General features: G+C 51.9%; 5 protein-coding genes across 5 annotated transcripts; 3 read left to right on the top strand and 2 right to left on the bottom strand.

Annotated features, from left to right (window-relative positions):
* Positions 1-1,999: 1,999 nt before the first annotated feature.
* Positions 2,000-3,714, top strand: QC762_601290 (uncharacterized protein; the record flags this gene model as incomplete). Its single annotated transcript, XM_062891827.1, has 4 exons — positions 2,000-2,372; positions 2,408-2,760; positions 2,818-3,071; positions 3,122-3,714. 4 exons carry the CDS (start codon positions 2,000-2,002, stop codon positions 3,573-3,575), a joined length of 1,434 nt encoding a protein of 477 aa, XP_062740662.1. The 3' UTR covers positions 3,576-3,714.
* A 173-nt stretch (positions 3,715-3,887) lies between these two features.
* EXO70 (exocyst complex component exo70) lies at positions 3,888-7,018 on the top strand. Its single transcript, XM_062891828.1, has 2 exons — positions 3,888-4,395; positions 4,457-7,018. Exons 1-2 carry the CDS (start codon positions 4,185-4,187, stop codon positions 6,181-6,183), a joined length of 1,938 nt encoding a protein of 645 aa, XP_062740661.1. The 5' UTR covers positions 3,888-4,184; the 3' UTR covers positions 6,184-7,018.
* Positions 7,019-8,787: 1,769 nt separating this feature from the next.
* Positions 8,788-8,913, bottom strand: QC762_601310 (uncharacterized protein; the record flags this gene model as incomplete). The annotated part of the gene is made up of 1 exon (XM_062891829.1): positions 8,788-8,913. The coding sequence occupies one exon, from the start codon at positions 8,911-8,913 to the stop codon at positions 8,788-8,790; it is 126 nt and encodes a 41-aa protein (XP_062740660.1).
* Positions 8,914-12,915: 4,002 nt separating this feature from the next.
* Positions 12,916-14,600, top strand: QC762_601317 (uncharacterized protein). Its single transcript, XM_062891830.1, has 3 exons — positions 12,916-13,358; positions 13,420-13,469; positions 13,520-14,600. Exons 1-3 carry the CDS (start codon positions 13,226-13,228, stop codon positions 13,688-13,690), a joined length of 354 nt encoding a protein of 117 aa, XP_062740659.1. The 5' UTR covers positions 12,916-13,225; the 3' UTR covers positions 13,691-14,600.
* Positions 14,601-14,908: 308 nt separating this feature from the next.
* Positions 14,909-16,632, bottom strand: QC762_601320 (uncharacterized protein). The gene is made up of 3 exons (XM_062891831.1): positions 15,985-16,632; positions 15,688-15,926; positions 14,909-15,632 (listed from the first exon to the last, which is right to left on the bottom strand). Exons 1-3 carry the CDS (start codon positions 15,995-15,997, stop codon positions 15,009-15,011), a joined length of 876 nt encoding a protein of 291 aa, XP_062740658.1. The 5' UTR covers positions 15,998-16,632; the 3' UTR covers positions 14,909-15,008.
* Between the last annotated feature and the right edge of the window lie 735 nt (positions 16,633-17,367).

Raw genomic sequence — 17,367 nt, 5'->3', positions numbered from 1 at the left:
TCTCCCACATCCTGCTCCTCAACTGAACAATCCAGGGAGTACTGCCAGTCGAGGTGGCTGTTTATCGCTCAATGGCTAGAAGCATAGCGACATCCGTACAGACCAGCATTGCTCGTCCCATGAACCTCAAGGCTCACCGAAAGCATGCCCTTGTCTCGGAACCAGATGCAGCCAGCCCGCAAATTAAGACCTTCTCACGGCAAGCCGCGAATGCTGCCAATGTTGACGTTGATGGGAGAATCTGGGCTTCATCCCACCAAGATGATCAGGGGCAAAGGCGTGGAAAAAGTACGGCATTGAAGTCTTCAGGAGTTTGGCGGCTGAAACAGGACTTTCTAGAACCGCGTCTCAAGATCATGCGTGCTGCAATGCTGCTTCAACTTTGATCAGAACTCGTGAGTTGGAAAGACAAATTGTATGGCTACCGACCTCTAGCGGAGGGGGTACCGGTATCACATTCCGCAGTAGTATGACCATGCAAAAGCCACGATCCGGCACTCGCCCTGTGCGAAATGTAGACGCCAGAAAACGGACTGCATGCGGGGAACTTGACCAGTAATCGTCAAGGAGAGACGGTGTTAGTTGGCCCTGTCATATGAAAAGGGAATGCCGGAGGAGCACCTCAGACGCAGATCCCACTCAGCAGGTAAACAGTCACACCGAAGGCGCCGTACTCGTATGATTGATGCCAACCTGGCTGACAGATACAATACCGGTTGTATGATTCAAAGGCTGAAGGCCAGTGGTCACACTGATGACGGGGCCATGCTCCCGAGATAGGAGACGGTCCATCGCGAAGACCAACGGTCTCGATAGCACAAAACAAGCGGTGTGTGTCAGCGGCGTAAACCTTCAAAGGTTGGACGTCGCATTGAATGGTATGGTGAAAGCACCTCTATAGGTCTCGACGCATGTGTCATATCATCACTATCAGGCCTCGGACTGAGGTATCGGGATGGAGGTCCGGCGAGGCTGAGTGGTCGCTCTTTATCTTCGGCAAGAGACGTGCCGAAGGCCCGTGCGGCTCCCCTCGGCCTGCCGAGTAAGCTGGGGGTGCCATCCCGAAGGGGCCGAACGAAGGACCAAGTCGCCCGTCGATAGCCATTGTCAGCGGGCCAAAGGATGTCCAGGAAGGAAAATGTCAACGAATCTTTGTGGTAAGCTGAGCTCTAGTACGACATGGAGAGCTGGCGTCAAGCAGCCTGTTGGTGTGAAGCGGGAGGATTTCTTGATGATCCTGCGTTGTTTGGTAGAGACAGGACCAGGGTGGCTGCGGGTGATAATCGACAACTTGGGCCGAAATCGGCATGCCGAATTAGACCCCTTGGCTTTTTACCCCTCACACCCAAGCTTCCGCCGTGTGGACGTGCGGCTGCCGAAGGGGGCTTTGAAGTCCATGGTCGCACAGCAGCAACAACCACCTCGACTGCGGTTTGAAGGCGGCAGAGTGCAGGTCGTTTGTTGCACGTGTGACATGTGTTACCCCTTGTATCCGTTCCTAAGGGTGTGCCTGACATATGACCTCTGGTGCTCTCTTGAAGCTGTCTCCATTGCGTGTTTTGTTCGTGTCGTCCAAAATAGAAGCTGAGAAGGTTTGTTATCGATGCTCCAGGGCCCCTCCTAGACAAGTAGGAGCTAGACTAGTGGATTGTGCAGTGCTGGTCGTGGAGGTCGGCGAATCATGCCAGCACCCGGAGGTCCACTTGTCCACGACCCAGACAAAGAGTCTCCATCCCATATGCTTCCAGCATGTTGACGGGTATGTCGGTGGGCTGCCCCGCATGTATGTGCTGGAAAATGGTCCGCGGTGGTAGGATTGGCCAGGAATTCCGCGCTCTTGTTCCTTGGTCAGGACAAGGTTGTAGTGTGCTCGCCCGTGGACTGTTGAGATGGGGAGCCATATTCCGCATACAAATAGGCAAGTATGTATGCTCTCCCCGGGCAAGCGGTCTCCGTCAAACCCAAGTGAACTCAACACAAGCCCATACTGTTCGTCACCATGGTGTTGATCAAGCTTGATCCCCAGGCCGAAATGAAAGGCACCGACGGAGCCCAGGCAGTCGGCAGCTCGGCTGTGTTGCACAGACACCTTTCCGAAGACTTCCTCGTCCTTTCCAAAAGCGAAGGCAACTACCTAATCCTCGAAGATGGTCGGCGTGTGTTCGATGCCTCCGGAGGCGCCGCAGTCAGCTGTATAGGCTATCGTAACAAGAGAGTGGCCGACGCTGCTTATCGGCAGATCCTTGATGCCCCGTACTGCAGTACCGTCTTCTACACCACCAAAGTACAGGAAGAGCTCTGTCGCTTCTTGGTCGATTCGACAGGAGGACAGATGGCGCGGGCCTACATCGTCAACTCAGGGAAGTTCTTTCGTCACGTTGTACCCTCTTGCTCCCAAGCTGACCAGAAGCAGGCTCCGAAGCAATGGAGGCGGCTATCAAGCTCGCGAGGCAATACTTTATCGAGGTCAAACCATCACAGCCGCAGAGGACTCGCTTTATCTCACGGAGACAGTCCTACCACGGCATCACCCTTGGGGCGTTGGCCATGGGTGGTCACATGTACAGACGCGAAAAGTTTGAACCACTCTTGATGAAAAACGTTTCCCAGGTCTCTCCATGCAACGAATCCCGGTTCAAAGCTCCCACAAAAACCAACGAGGAATATGTCGCGGAGCTGGCGCAAGAGCTCGATGAGGAGTTCCGGAAGGTTGGGCCCGAGACTGTCTGCGCTTTTGTTGCCGAGCCTATCGTCGGTGCAGTATGTCTTGACTGAGCCTAGGATCATCCAGCAGTGTGCTAATATTTGTTCCGTTAGGCTCAAGGCTGTGTGCCGTCGGTCCCCGGATACTTCAAGGCTATGAAAGCCGTGTGTGACAAATATGGGGCACTTCTGATTTTCGACGAAGTGATGTGTGGCATGGGTCGCAGTGGTACCTTGCACGCATGGCAACAGGAGGGTGTCGTTCCAGATATCCAAACCATCGGAAAGGCGCTTGGTGGTGGCTATCAACCAATAGCTGGGCTGTTGGCCAACCACAAGGTCATTGATGGAATCGCGAACGGAAGCTCGTATGTGGTGATGGCCGATTGTTCGAGTAATCTGCTAACTGTTAGCCTAGTGTATTCGTTCACGGTCACACCTACCAAGGCCATCCAGTTTGCTGTGCGGCTGCCCTCGAAGTCCAGCGCATCATCCAAGAAGAAAGCCTCGTGGCAAATGTCGCTAGCATGGGCCGCTTGCTATCTCAAGGGCTGAAAAGGCGTATTGGCAACCACCCGAACGTCGCTGATATTCGAGGTCGTGGTCTGTTCTGGGGGATCGAGTTTGTTTCGGACAAGAAAAGCTCGACACCATTCCCGGAAGAAGTTCATGTAGCCATGGTCATCAGCAAGCTTGGATTGGACCCCAAATATGGCATCAATGTATATCCTGGAGCAGGCTCGGCGGACGGGCGTCTGGGGGACCATATCATAATCTCGCCGGCCTTCAATATTCGGAAAGAGGATGTTGAGTGGATTGTGGAGACAGTTGGCAGGCTGGTAGACGACTACTTTGCAACGCTTCAAGTTTGAAGTCGTTTGACGGGGGCGGGGATCTGATTTTCTGCTTGAGCGGAAGACTTGTATCGTAGAAGAATGGAGCAATGTGCTGGACACGACTCCTCTGTTATAAGAAAATTCCCATCATGTCTTTTTTTTTTGTGCGCACAAAGCATGAACAAGTGAGCTGTGCCTGCAGGTGGCCCAACTCGGTGCTTCCACTCCTTCCAGTTTCAGATACTGCTCTACTATTCTGCGGAAAGGACCATGGAGGTGATATAGGATACGTGGTTGCAATACCTCAATTTAATCCTTGAGAATCTCCATGCTCGATACTCTGCAAGATATCTTCAACACCTCTGTTCCGTTGCTGGTTTGGGAAGTGTTTCATGGTGTAAGTCGTGTAAGTGAGGTTAAAGAACTGTGAGATCTGATTGGCCACCACATGCCCCACAAATAGCGGGCAATCACCAGGGACCCTGGCAGCTGTTCAGCGGATGTCCGCGCCTGGGCCAAGCCTGGGGTTCCTGAACCAACTTGGTCCAAGATCCATCAATTCGCAATCGCAAACACCTTCCAACTCGCACCTCGACAACCCGAGCGCACATTGCTTCCCCCGACTGACGACCGAATCGCCACAGGATGGCTGTCGGGCTTGCCAATGGCCGACCGGCCGCCGACGAAGAAGCCCGCGCCGAGGTCGACGTTCTCAACTCGCGCCTCGAAAAGACCACCCAGTTGACCAAGAAGATCCAGGCTTGCTTGGGAAGACTAGAAGCTACAGGGAAGAGCGTTCGTGATGTCGCCGGACCTCTCAACGGCGAGACAAGAAGACTACAAATACTCGGCAATAGTGTGTAGCCACCAGCTGCCAGCTCGTCCGCAACCGGAGCTGACGTGCCACTCTTTCTCAGACATCGATTCCGTCATTGCAGCTATTGAACGTCTACGACAGCCAGCAGACAGCAAGAATGACGAAGAACAGATTATCCGAATGGGCCCCGACAAGGCCGGCCTCTCCAACTACCTTGGTTCAATCAAGCGTCTTAACAAGGCCCTCGACGACATGAAGGCCTCCAACCTTCGATCAACCCAACAGACCGTCGCCGAACTCCAGCGCCTGGTTAAACTCGGCAACTCCCAGCTCGAGAATGCTTTCGACAAACTATTACGAAGCGAAACACCAAGAATGATCGAACCACTACACTTCATCACGAAGAACAAGGCGTTCCCAGTGTTGTCACAAGACAAGTTCAACAAACTCGGCCTGATGAACTCATTTGTAAATCAGCAAACTGCAGGGGCTAATCCACCACAAGAATCACCAGTAGCAAAGATCTACGCCGAAATAAGATCGCAATACCTCTCTTCGTCACTAGTAAACATGGCCGCGGCCAGCAGCAACACGGCAAAGAAGAAGAACCCAGACGCAATCTACCGGGCGGGCACCAACGGAATAGGCACCTACGCGCAGGCGATGGAGGGACTGTTCCTCTCTGAGTACGAAAACATCTGCAACATTTTCACGAGAGAAGACTGGGGTTCTGTCTTTCAAGCAACCTGCCAGCCGGCCCTGGTAGAGCTGGGAAGGACACTGCGAGAACTGAACGGTCACATCAAACAGCACATGAACACAGACTGCTACCTCGCCTACGAGATCGTCGAGATTATCTCAGCACTCTCCAACAACCTCGAGGCCAAGACAGGCGAGCTCAAGAGCTCACTGGCCGCCTCTCTCAAACCAGTCCGGGAAACCGCCAAGTCTTCCCTTGCCGAGCTGTTGGAGGACACAAAGCGGCGGGTCAACTCTTTACAGACACTGCCCCAGGACGGCGCGCCAATACCAATCATTTCGGAAACCATGCAGAGACTACAGACAATGGTGGACTTTCTCCGCCCAATATCGAGCATTATGGTTTCGTTGGGAGATGGGAACTGGAAGTCTGTCAGCGCCTCGAGAAGCGGGGCAGTAGGGGACGCCATCCCTAGTCTTGCGTCTTTTGACGTCGGGGCCGATGGCAAGGAAATCTTTGCACACTACTGCATTGACACCATCGAAGCGTTGATGATGTCCCTCGACGGCCGGGCACGGTTGATCCTCCAAAAGAAACCTGTCATGGGCGTCTTTTTAGCCAACAGCGTCGTCATCATCGAGAGGATGATTCTCCAATCCGACCTTGGACCCCTCCTCCAAGGCCGGTTGGGTGTACTTGAAGCCTGGAGAAAGAAGGCCACCTCGCTCTACATGGAAGCTTGCAAGGATGTGTCGGTGCATTTGTTCGACATGATCAAGACTGGACAAGGTGGCAGGTCGGGTGGTGGGAGACCGACGAGCGGGCAAGGGGCGGTGGATAGTGCCAGTATCATGAAGGGGTTGGGGAGCAAGGACAAGGCGGAGATCAAGGAGAAGTTTCAGTTGTTTAATGCTGGGTTTGAGGATATGGTGCAGAAGCACAAGAGTTATAGCATGGAGAAGGAGGTGAGGGGGCAGTTTGCGAAGGACATGCAGAACATGATTGAGCCGCTGTACTGTCGGTTTTGGGACCGGTATCATGAGATTGACAAGGGGAAGAAGGGAGGGCAGGGGAGGGTTAAGTGGGATAAAGGGGGGATTGCGGCTGTTTTTCAGGGGTTGTATTAGTTTTTCGTTGGAGTATAATGGTAATGAAAGGGGGGAGTGGATGATGATGGGTTTTGGGATTCAAGGTATGGGATTATTGACATTGGCATGTGGGAATTGATTGGAATTTTTGAGAAGAAGAAAGCAAGGAATATCAGACCACCTTTGCGTCATGCTAGGGGGGGGCAGGATTTCTTGTGAGCTGCCTTATTGATTACTAGCCTGTTTGTTGCCCTGCTTTGCTAGTGTATCTTCATTGGGGGTATATTGTGCTTTTTTCAAGAGTAGATCTTACGCAAGCTGAGATATTGTTGCGCAGCTGGGATTTACCCACACCGGTCTGTGATTTGGGTTTAAGGCAGGTCATGGTGGTGGTTGCTACCTGCTGTTTCGACTTTTTGAGAGTGCCTGGTCAGCGGCAGGCAAACTTCAGCCCCGGCAGCGCAACAATTCGAACCCATGCCACCTACATAGGTACCTAGCCCTTGCAGACCGGGGGGTACACTACACGGGGATCGGGAGTTGATGCGATGCTCGTTGCTTTTTTGGAGTCTTCTCGGTGTGGGTTACGTGCATAAGTGCATCGTCGTAGGCTTAGAGGTTTGCTTCTCCGGGTTGTTGTAAGCCCTTGAGGGGGGGAATAGAAGATCACTGCTGAGAAGGGGTTGCTTTTTTCTTGGTTTTCGAGGCTTATGATGGAGGTGGAAGCGGGATATGATCTGATATTCGAGCTAAATCGAATGGAGGGATAGCTTGCGAGATGTTTCCCGGTTGTTGGGATGTAGGGATTTGAGGAGGAAGTTAGTTGGTCTATGCTGGATGGGGTGTAGTGCTTTCGTAATCTTGACCTGGGGGGAAGGGGGGAGGGGGGGGTTGTTGGAAGTTGGGGTTCATGATCCTTGATGGTCACGAAATGTATGTTGTTGTTGGAGGTTGATAATAGTCAGCTTATTACCTGTTCTAACATACAGCCTTGTTGGCAGTACTGGAGCTTCTTGTACTACGTGATCTATCCCAAACACAAAGATGATATAAGTCTGGCTCACATAAACTCGAGCCATAGACCATAGTTGGAGATATTCTGGTTGCGGGAGTTGAACCAGCTCGGACTCCGGATGAGATGGAAATGGATGGATGGTTGATCCCCCGCCTTTCTTTCACAATTTCAGGATAACTGGTGATCAGTTATTGACGGAATATCATCCACCATCCTCATCTCCACAGCAATAAATTCGCAATCACATTTTCATTTTGTCTGAGGTGGAGTAAAATATATATAACACAACAATGGTATACCCCATTCCACTCACCTGCATAACAACCTCTAACAGTCAAAGATTGAATCATCGTATCATCGTCTAACAAACGACAACGTAGTATAAAGCGGAGGTTGTGCTCAAGGCGGGGGTTGTTGTGCCTTGACCCGTTTCTTCAGGGGTTACATTCAACGGTAGGTAGCGGGAAACGGTTGGTAACGCACAGTCCAGCTTTTCCCCCAGTTAGTTGTAGATCAGGGGTTCACGATAGGTAGCCACGTCAGTCTCCCCTCTCGATATCAAGTGAAATAGGATTTCATTCCACCCCTTACAAACCACAACCGAGGCGGCCGCTCGAGAGCAACATCACTCTATTTTCCTGTCTCGTGCGTCCCATGATGGGCCGCATATTGCCAGGCCGGGCCAGCTACCACCTAAGGCATTCTTCAACTAGGCTAATATCATGTATAAACAACCCAAAAGAGAACACCGAACAAAACACTCCCCTAGCCGTGGCGTCCTACATAAACATTTCATGCATCGCCGTGGCAGTGGGCGGGCAAGCGCCGGGCGGCAAGCAACCGAGCAGGCAGGGTAGGCAGGCAGGGTCACTTGCGCACGGTTGCTGTTGCTACTGTTGTCTTCACGATGGTCGGTCAAGGGTAGGTAGGGTCAAGATATCGATCTATTTTCTGGACGGAAGCAGTCGGTTGCAGGTATGCGTGCATGACCATTGGGCGGGTAGGACGTTCAGATGTGTTTGCAAAGATGGTATCATAAGCTAGTTATTCACACGAAAAGTTGCAAAAAATAGAATACAACAGAGTTGTTACAGGATTGAACAAAAAACTGGCTATCAAGGGGGTATCTGCCAAAAAGAAAACCAAAATGCACACACGCCCAGAACAGTCCCAGAGAGTGACTCCATATCCCATGCCCCCTATACACCATAAAATCACTTGTTTCCTTCTCATCCATGTCTGTGCTCCCAAAAAACGAAAGTGCAAGAAGGGATTGATCCGCCCCATGTCTCATCAACAGTGCCTCTCCACCGAAAGGGAATCATGAAACTGACACCCTCGACCTTGCATCCATTGCGAGTGACATCCTCCCCTCCTCTCCCCTCCTCTCTCCATCGTCGATCCGGGAATTATCTCCCCGATGAAAAATATGGGGATCACCAATTCACTGAGACAATTTCAACTCCCAACTCCGAGGGGGGAACGGTAGATGCCGTCAATCCCCCCCTGTTCCTGAGCCAAGCGTGCCGAAGGAGGAAGGGTGTGCATATGCTGTCTCGCTTCACTGCAGCCATCCCAATCGGGCGGGGCTTTGTATACAATGGATCTGCATTGTGCCCTCTGCTCTTTCAATAAGGGCACCCCTTGTAAGGGTGCTCGCTGGCCGGGCAGTAGTCGTGGGTGCCAAAGTCGATGGCCTTGCAGCAGAAGGAGCAGCAGTTATTGACGAGTTCTTGGTATTCGACAGCGGCCATTTTTGATGTTGTTTTGTTGTTGTTGTTGTTGTTGTTGTTGTTGTTGTTGTTGTGGTTGCTGTTGTGGTTGCTGTTGTGTGGTATGGTGTGGTAGGTATGTGTGTGTATAGAGGTGGACACAAGTGTGTGTAAGTGGTGAGTCAACAGCTGAGTGCTATGGCTGGTGAAATAGGTAGATGGATGGTGTAGGTATAGCTTAATGGCAGCTTTGAAAGAGTTGACAATGACAACGTTTGGTATAGGCTTGAAGAGATGATGATGCTTCTGCCCAAAGGCCAAAGGGAAAAGTGTGGGAGGTGTCTACCCTTTATATCTTCCAATCCCTAATTCCTCGGGCACAAGAGCCAGGTTTAAAGATCCCAGTCCCTCCCCTCCCAAATAAGGAAATGCACAAAAAAAAGGAAAAAAAAAAAGGGGGGGCACAGTCACTCCGGCAGCAGCGCACAGGCACGCACACACACTACAAGGTGGGGGGTAGTTTGGGGAACTACAAAAAAAAAAAAGCATAAAAGAGAACCCTCCTCGACAAACGGCATCCATCAACCCAAGCTGGGCACGGGCTTTGCAGCAAGACATGAGAGATACCTGCAATTGCATGGCTATCTACTCTTTGTTCCTATACAACCCAAGAAACCCACTCGGGTACTTTTGATGTCACCAGGTACTATTACTCCTCTCTCGACACAGTATGCGAAAATGATTTGGCTTGCATCAACGGAAAGGGAAAGAAAAAAAAAAGTCTGGGGACTCTGTGAGCCGCCTCCCAAGACTACCTTCCTTCTCTTGGGGCGCTTCGAAAAGAGAGCCAAGAAAAGACCCAAAGAAGTGACCCGAAGGCGTCGTCGAGCAGCAACAAGGCGACCACAGGGGACAAGAGAAAGAAAAAAAGAGATGCAGCGGATAATGCGGCGGTGTGGCATGATTAGAAAGGGTCACGAGGCATTCCAACCCTTGGGAAAACAAATTGGGCTCTCATTTTTTTTTGATTTGGGCTTTTTCCAAGTCCACCACTCCATTCCAGTCCCACCGAGATATCCGTCCAATTGACCTCTCAGCATCGTTGCCGTACCATGTTCCTGTCACACCCGAGGTAGACTGAAAACACCCAATGGGCGATGACACCCAGCTTTTTCTTCAGCAAGCCATGAGATCACTCGGTCAGGACTCAGGACCCTGCTGCACACAACACAGAACGTGAGGCTGATGGTACATATCAGCGACGTTTTGTGTAGAGGCACGCCGCTGGTTCACGAAGTTGGAGTATTCCTTCTGGCGCATGTGCTGATCCGTCTTGCAGCTGCTTGCTGACCTTACCTTACATATCCGTATGGGCAATGAGTAAGAGAACGGACACAGCCCCGGGCAATGTCTTCAACGCCCGTCGGCAGCCGCGCAATGCTGCCATCAGCCGCTGGAAGGCGTCCATCAGTCCAAAAGAGCACATAGCACACCGCTCTTCAATAACAGGTCCCCTCTTGTCCTCGAGAGGGCATCCCGATCAGCGGCAATCCGGCTGACACCTGCGGGACTTGTGTCCTGGGGTATCATGCCATCACGGTTCCATCAAAAGGACATGTCCGCAATCCCGTCCTCCGGGTGCGACTGCGGGGTGATCAGGGCTTGTGTTTGGTGACGTCTGTTCCATGCCCTGGCGAGCTTGCTGGGAATAGGGCACCAATGAGAGCCTGTCCGCCAAGCGACCTCAGTGGCCAACCCTGCCCAATCTTCATGTTTCACAGTCCGAGAGACCTTCAACACCACCGGCATCCGACACGGCGCTTTGGCGCCTGCCTTGTACTGCCGTCCTCCATTGGCTCGGTGTCGTCTTTGAAGACCTGCACGGCAGCTACTCGGCCCCTCTCTCGGGAACCTGTCAACGCCCTGAACGCTTGAGGAGCGGTGGTGGCGGCACGGGCTGGGGACAAGTGCTACACAATGCATGTGCCGCAGCCAGTTCACGATAGCCTCAGTTGAGCTCCGTAAAAGGGAAAAGTTGGAAGGCCCAACTTTGGGTTTCACCCGCGGTATCCATTGGCATACATATGGGATGCCAATATCGCCGAGCGTGGGGGGGAACCTACCTTACCATCGCTACTATCAATTTTCCATCTCTGTCCCCGCTTCAGAGTCGCTTCTTGACCGGATCCGCCCGATCGTGATTGATGAAACACGGTCACCTGCCCTCATTCTTTTTGGTCAGGATAGAGCGCTCCGTGATATTCCATCCTGGCGGATTACCCACTTTGGCCGCGGCTCCATTGGTCTCGCCAAACCCCTCTCTGCAACGCACATCTTCCAGATATCAGTCATATCATTGGAAACTGTACGCATCTCGGCAAAGGAGCAGCTGATTCTTCAAGACTTGCTGTCGATGACATGAACTTTTGCTGGCGAGGTTGGGTAACACAGCATATCGGCAAGTCATAAAAGGGTCAGTCGGGGGTGTTCAACCTGTCCAGCAGTAGAAAACTTCCAGAAGGATGCCGTTGGATCCAATCAGAGACGTCATAGTCGTACGAAAATCCAAGTGCCGCGCGAGCCTAGTTAACCTTACGGCCCTTGGGATGTTGGTGATCCACTGGCCTTCTAGCTGATGTCGTTGGCCGGGCGTGCCCAACCTAGCTGTCCGCATGCCCGAGTCCATCGGAAGCGGGAGCACCGTCGGCCTTCTTGCAAGACCCAATCCCGTGGGTTGAACTGCATATGTTTATTGGCGGACCGATGTCGGTAGCCGCTGCCCTTGCTGACCTTTGGTAAATGCTGTGAGAGCGAGAATGAAATCCCGCAAGTCACCAAGTGACGGCTGGAGGTCACGATAACCTCTTCGGCCGCCTTCCCAACTCGGAGCGGGCAGTGGGTGCTCACTCGGATCCCTTCTATAGTAGTCGAAATAGGGTCTGCCAAATCTGGATCATTCGTGGGGGTCCAGACATGTGCCGGAGATAAGGCTGACGCTCATGAGTGGCTGCGGACGAGCACGTCTTTATTCGACATCAGGAAATTCTCGTGGTGCTTATTACCAAGTTGGCTATGTCATTTCAGTTAGTTCATAGTTTTTCTCTTCTCGTGTATGGCAGGTGAAACCTAGCTCGGTCAGGCATATCAGGATGGGATGTATAGCACACCGACGCTTTTCGTGAAACCTTCCTTGTTCATCGCCGAACGAATAGGGTGCTCTAGCCATAGTCAAGAAGCCCACTTGGCCTCGGCTCGCTTCGAATTGTTTGGGTGACAAGATGCACACCGTCAGCGCTTGCACCATCGTGAGCCCCCAACGTCCAACAGCCAGCTGCAATCCGATGTCGCAAGCATCGTGCTTGAACATCAAAGGATTAGTGGGAGACAAAAATGCAAGGGACTCCACCCACGTGCGTGGCAGAAGTCTTGTTCCAGCTCTGCGGCCTTCTCTTGTGAAGCTGACTGGATGGTCTAGACCCGAGGGGATGGACGCGATATGCGGGCTGACACCGTTGGTGGAAAGACGGGAGTGGAAGCCGTGCGAGGTGTCCAGCCAATCTCATAGCGAGAGTTGTGGTCGAAAAAAGGGGCAGTATATTAGGGCCGGGCTGAATAACCCGTGAGATGTCGAAGAAGTTTGTTGAGAATAAGATTGAAAGATTTGAGTGTCGTCATTTCCTTGAACAAACGGTCTTGTACTTGACTATAATAGGGTTGGGGTTATGCCCGGTACTAGACGCACAGACTCCGGCGTCGACCATCAGCCCCTACAGAAGCTTGACTTCTCCAAGGATTGCTTCGGCTTCATTTCTCCTCCTGAGAAAAAGGTTATGGTACATATCACCATGAGCAGCCTGATGGCCAAACATCATGAACGTAGCTACGCCATATAGACCTCCGCAAAAGACGCTACAGACCCTAACCCGAACCCCCATACCACGCCGGCTAATACATTTGGACTCCGCGCTTTCCAATCGCTCGGTTCTCGGGTTTAAACTCGCCCACTCCAGCGGGGTTTTCTTTTGACAGCTTCAGCGTTGCTTACGGGACAACTATCACCCATCTTTGGACCTAGATTGAACTCCTCAAGTTGCCAAGAGCATATGGTGCAAGGTTACACCATCACAGCGATGCCTCCTCTTCTATGGACAAATAAATGGCTGCTAGTCTCGAATCAGGTAGTAATAGGGGTTTGTATTGTTCCATTTCGCCTGCGAAATGACGGCATATCTTTTCCCGTTGACGGGGATGTAGTCTCACCCACTCGTTTTTGTCTATCGCTCTTGACTGTGTAACACATCAACCCCTTTAACCAAGCAAATATACCGAGTCTTGTCCAGATACAACAAACACAATGTCTCAACCACTCGGCCCCTTCAAGCTCGTCACCGTCAACACGGCCCCCGAGCGCGCCTATCGGCTCATCGGCCGGGTTGTGGAGAATGTCAAGGACAAGTACACCATCATCCACGCTGGCAATGCAGAGAGTAAGCACCCCTTTATACCCCCTTATGAACTCTACAGTACCCGAGCTAACATACACAATAGGCATTGACAAAGTAAAAGAAACTGTCGAGGCAGCTCAGCCCAACGTCCTGGTATGCCCCTTCAGCCTTACTCTCCAAACCATAAGTCTAACAGGAAGTAGTTCACTGCCTCCATGTGGACCCCCGAGCAAGCAGCCGAGATCATCGCCATCGCCAAAGAAATCGTCCCAGACCTCAAGACTTTCTCCCTGCCTCAGGGGTTGCAGGTGGACAAGGGGCCTGACGCGGTGGTGGAGTACATCGAGGAGAATTTGCCTGGTTTGCTTGAGTAGATTTGCTTGATTGGATGCTATCCAGGGTATAGACTGATAGAGAGTACCAGCAAGAGCTTATATGAGACGAAAATAACCATGGGATGTCACCTCCTACCCCCTACCCCCCAACCCCCCATCATCTCCTCTTGCCGCAGCCTCACCATCTTCTCCCACCTCAAACCATGCTCCTGCCTCACCATCTCCAGGATCTCCTTTTCCGCCCGGACTCTATCAACCTCCTCCATCAACCTCTGCCCCTCGGCAACTCTATCAACATTCTCCTGGGCCAAAACCCGCGCCTCCATCATAATCTGATCAGCCTCCCTTTCCAACCTAACCTTTATTATCCCTCCCCCGCGCGAGAACCTGCGCCTCCATCAGGTTCGCGAGAACCTCCCCCTCCAACTTGACCCTCTCCATCCTCATCTTAGTAATCTCCTCGTCCAACTAAACCCTCCTAACCTCCCTCTCCATCCTTATGGTGGTAACCTCCTCCTCCAACCTCACCCTCTCCATTCTCGCCCTGGCAATCTCCTCAACAATCCTAACCCCCTGCCTCTCTTTATTATCCCTTTCAGGCCTCAAAATCTTGTGCTTGAGCTTAATATTCTTATTCTTGTAGCGCTCCCTCTCCAATCCAAGACTCGACTTTTCTGCTCGGCGGGCCCTCTTTTCAAATTTTTTGACGCTCTATTCCCACCTCGAGGCTGCTGCTTTTCCAGCTTGAGTGCCCGTTTTTTTTTTCTCCGTGAGCAGTCGACGACGGGGGTGTTTTTGGCTTGGTGGCGGTGTTCTTCCACCGCGAGCAGGCAATGCGTGGAGATTTTTTGTTCGTGATGGGCGAACGAGAAGGGAGGGCGGCGGCCGGGAGCGGTGTGTGTTTGGAGGTCATAATGGTTATTAGTGTTGGAAAGAGAAGAAAAGAGTGAGTGTGATGGTAGGATAGATAGATGGATGGATAGATAGATAGATAGACAGATAGATGGGTGGATGGATGGATGGATGGTTTGGAAAAAAGGTTTTTAATTGCGGGATTTGGAAGTCGAGTCTGGAAGAGTGAAAGAGATGTCAAGAAGAAGGATGCTTTTTAAAAAAGAAACTTATATATGTTTTGACTTTGTGATATCAGAAGCCGCCATTTCTGTAAACAAAGTCTGCTTCTATCCCGAAGTTTATTCCATGGTAGCTAATTTGCATTCTGATGTTGAAGATTTCCTTTTTTTTTGGGTTGGTGATAAGTGATGCTGTAAACTCTATCTATAACCATCCTCGCTTTTTCCGAGTGCGGCACACCACCACCTCTTCAAAGTCTAACCCTCCCCATTCCCTAACCATTCTATTTCTCGTTCTGCAGCTTGTTCACCAAGCTGCCGATATGTGGCTGAATCTCAACAATAAACTCGTCACCGTCATGGAGAAGCTCCTGAGGCTTGTGAGCAAAGCCGACACCAGCGGGGGTGCCAGTGATGATGACTGTGCCCTTGGGCAGAGTCGTGCCTTGTGACACAAAGCTGACGATCTGCTCGACGGAGAAGATGAGATCAGTGAGCGGGCTGTCCTGAACTGCCTTTCCGTTCTTCAACCCTCTGAGTCTGAGCTTGCCGACATCCTTGATAACATCCTTGGAGACCAACACGGGGCCGATAGGGCAGGCGCCGTCGAAACCCTTGGAGTAGCACCACTGCGTCTGGGCAAACTGGGAGGCACGGGAGGAGATGTCGTTGCAGGCTGTGTATCCGAGAACGTAGTCGAGAGCGTCAGCCTCAGAGACGTTCTTGGCCTCCTTGCCGAGGATGATGGCGAGCTCGGACTCGTAGTCGGCCGAGTCGGAGGCGATGGTGTGCTTGGGGATGATGGTGGGTTCTGGGTAGGGGCCGGCAAGGCAGGTAGGGGGCTTCAGGAAGAGGGTCGGGATATCGGGGATGCTCATCTTGGCCTCCTCGGCGTGGCGCTTGTACTGTTGAAGTTGTTAGTCATGTTCCCGAGTCTCCTTCAGGCTGCTACTAAGAACTTACGTTCAACCCGATGCAGCGGATTGTGCCTGCCTCGTTGGCCGTTACGGGCGAGAGGATCTGGCCGATGACCGCGGTCTCGCCCGTTGGTGAGCCGGCATCGAGAACGGAGCTTCCGCTGTAAACCTTGACCTGGACCTCCTCTCCCTTGTAGACAGCGAGACCGACATCGACAGAGCTGTCTACTGGCTCTCCAACCAGGACCCTACTGGTGTCGCCCTTGGGCACAAATCTGACGAGACCTGGATGCGTGTGTCAGTTCAGGAGCTTCCCCCGCATCTCGGGAAAGCAGCATCTTACGCTCAAAAGCCATTGTTGCTGTTCTGATTCTTCCTGGGTAGAGTAGTAGAAGCTCTGGTTACCACGATTGTCACAAGACAGAAAAGATTGAGAGGGAGAGCAGCAAATAACCCGAGAAAGTAACCTGAGCACGTCAGATCGGGATGGGACTTCGGGACTTAAATATCGACGCCGGGCATCACTAATAGGTAGCGCCGCTGTCATCTAGGAACCCCTAGCTTCGCTTCTTGACGTCTTGTACGGTAGGGCGAAGGGGGGGATCGGTTTGTGAGATCGGCCTTGAATCAGCCTATTTCCGGCCCCTCTTGTTGGCCAGAATCCCCCCGTGTCCCCCCCTGAAACGCACATTCCGGATAACGAGAAGCAAAGTAGCAGGAACCCTTCTGCTGCATGGCATTCTATGCTGTGCTTGGGGCTGTTCTTCTGAACAACGCAACTGGATTGCCCCTCACTGTTCAACGCCGGACCGGAGAACTCCACAATCTCCCCGCAGCGGGGGGTTTGTGGAGCTCTGGACGTGACCGCTGCCCCGCAGCACACCGTTCACGCTCGATTTGCGGAGTCAGGACCATCTCTGTCAGCAATTTGTGGAAGGTTTGTCAGTTTTCAGATACTTGAACAGACTGCGCTTAGTAAATTGGATTTTATACTTCCGCCCTTCCAGCTTTTCTCGGCGCTCATTCGACTATCTCTCGAATTTCTCCGGAGCATCTGGATGAAGACTGTTCCCTCTCAGATTCGGTAGCTTGAGAGGCTTGACGAGGTATCAGAAAGGTTGGAAGAGGAATCCGGGCAGAATGCAGATGAGCAGATGATTATGAAGTACTATCATATTGCGAGTCAGTAGCAGTGGTTTGAGTAGCCTAGCGAAGGGGAACACGCAGCGGTACCTCTGGGCTCTTCTTTTGTAATAAATACACATAGTGTGATAGTCTCTCACAGCTTCAAAAGGGCGATAAATGTTCCCACCAGTCGCCCACCACAAATCTGCGCAAGAGCATATCACGTTTATAATGTCTGAGGCTTCCCAGCTCGTCATCCCGTTGCCCCTTTTCAACCCCTGAACTGTTCAAGACTAACCCGCCGTGTCGAAACCATCGTTTTGAACCCAAAGCCTTCGTTCCAGAAACATTCCAGCACCAATTTATATCCGGGATCTTGCTGTTATTTAATAATATCTTGGAGCTCATAATCAACCTTGTTTCTCCGTTCCAGTGTAGTAGTGCCCTAGACTCCCTACCGAGACCCCTTGAGGGTATAGAAAACCCCCCCTCCCCCACCCACGATTGGACCGCCGATAATACTCGCTAGCACGCTCTGGTTATGCTGGTTTTTGGTATGTATTCCATTATTCGTTTTTGTAATTAACTGTTCGAGGAGCTT

This window comes from Podospora pseudocomata, chromosome 6 (assembly GCF_035222375.1).
Source record: "Podospora pseudocomata strain CBS 415.72m chromosome 6, whole genome shotgun sequence".
NCBI classification, from domain to species: domain Eukaryota; kingdom Fungi; phylum Ascomycota; class Sordariomycetes; order Sordariales; family Podosporaceae; genus Podospora; species Podospora pseudocomata.
The sequence above is the reverse complement of the archived record's forward strand: the minus strand, read 5'-3'. Positions and strand labels throughout refer to the sequence as shown.

Excerpts from the sequence above, each read along its gene's own strand:
- EXO70 (XM_062891828.1), top strand. The coding sequence starts at position 4,185 with ATGGCTGTCGGGCTTGCCAATGGCCGACCGGCCGCCGACGAAGAAGCC. Across the intron at positions 4,396-4,456 it reads ACTACAAATACTCGGCAATA|ACATCGATTCCGTCATTGCA; the intron begins GTGTGTAGCCAC and ends ACTCTTTCTCAG.
- QC762_601317 (XM_062891830.1), top strand. The coding sequence starts at position 13,226 with ATGTCTCAACCACTCGGCCCCTTCAAGCTCGTCACCGTCAACACGGCC. Across the intron at positions 13,359-13,419 it reads CCACGCTGGCAATGCAGAGA|GCATTGACAAAGTAAAAGAA; the intron begins GTAAGCACCCCT and ends CATACACAATAG. Across the intron at positions 13,470-13,519 it reads CAGCTCAGCCCAACGTCCTG|TTCACTGCCTCCATGTGGAC; the intron begins GTATGCCCCTTC and ends AACAGGAAGTAG.
- QC762_601320 (XM_062891831.1), bottom strand. Across the intron at positions 15,633-15,687 it reads TCCGCTGCATCGGGTTGAAC|CAGTACAAGCGCCACGCCGA; the intron begins GTAAGTTCTTAG and ends TAACAACTTCAA.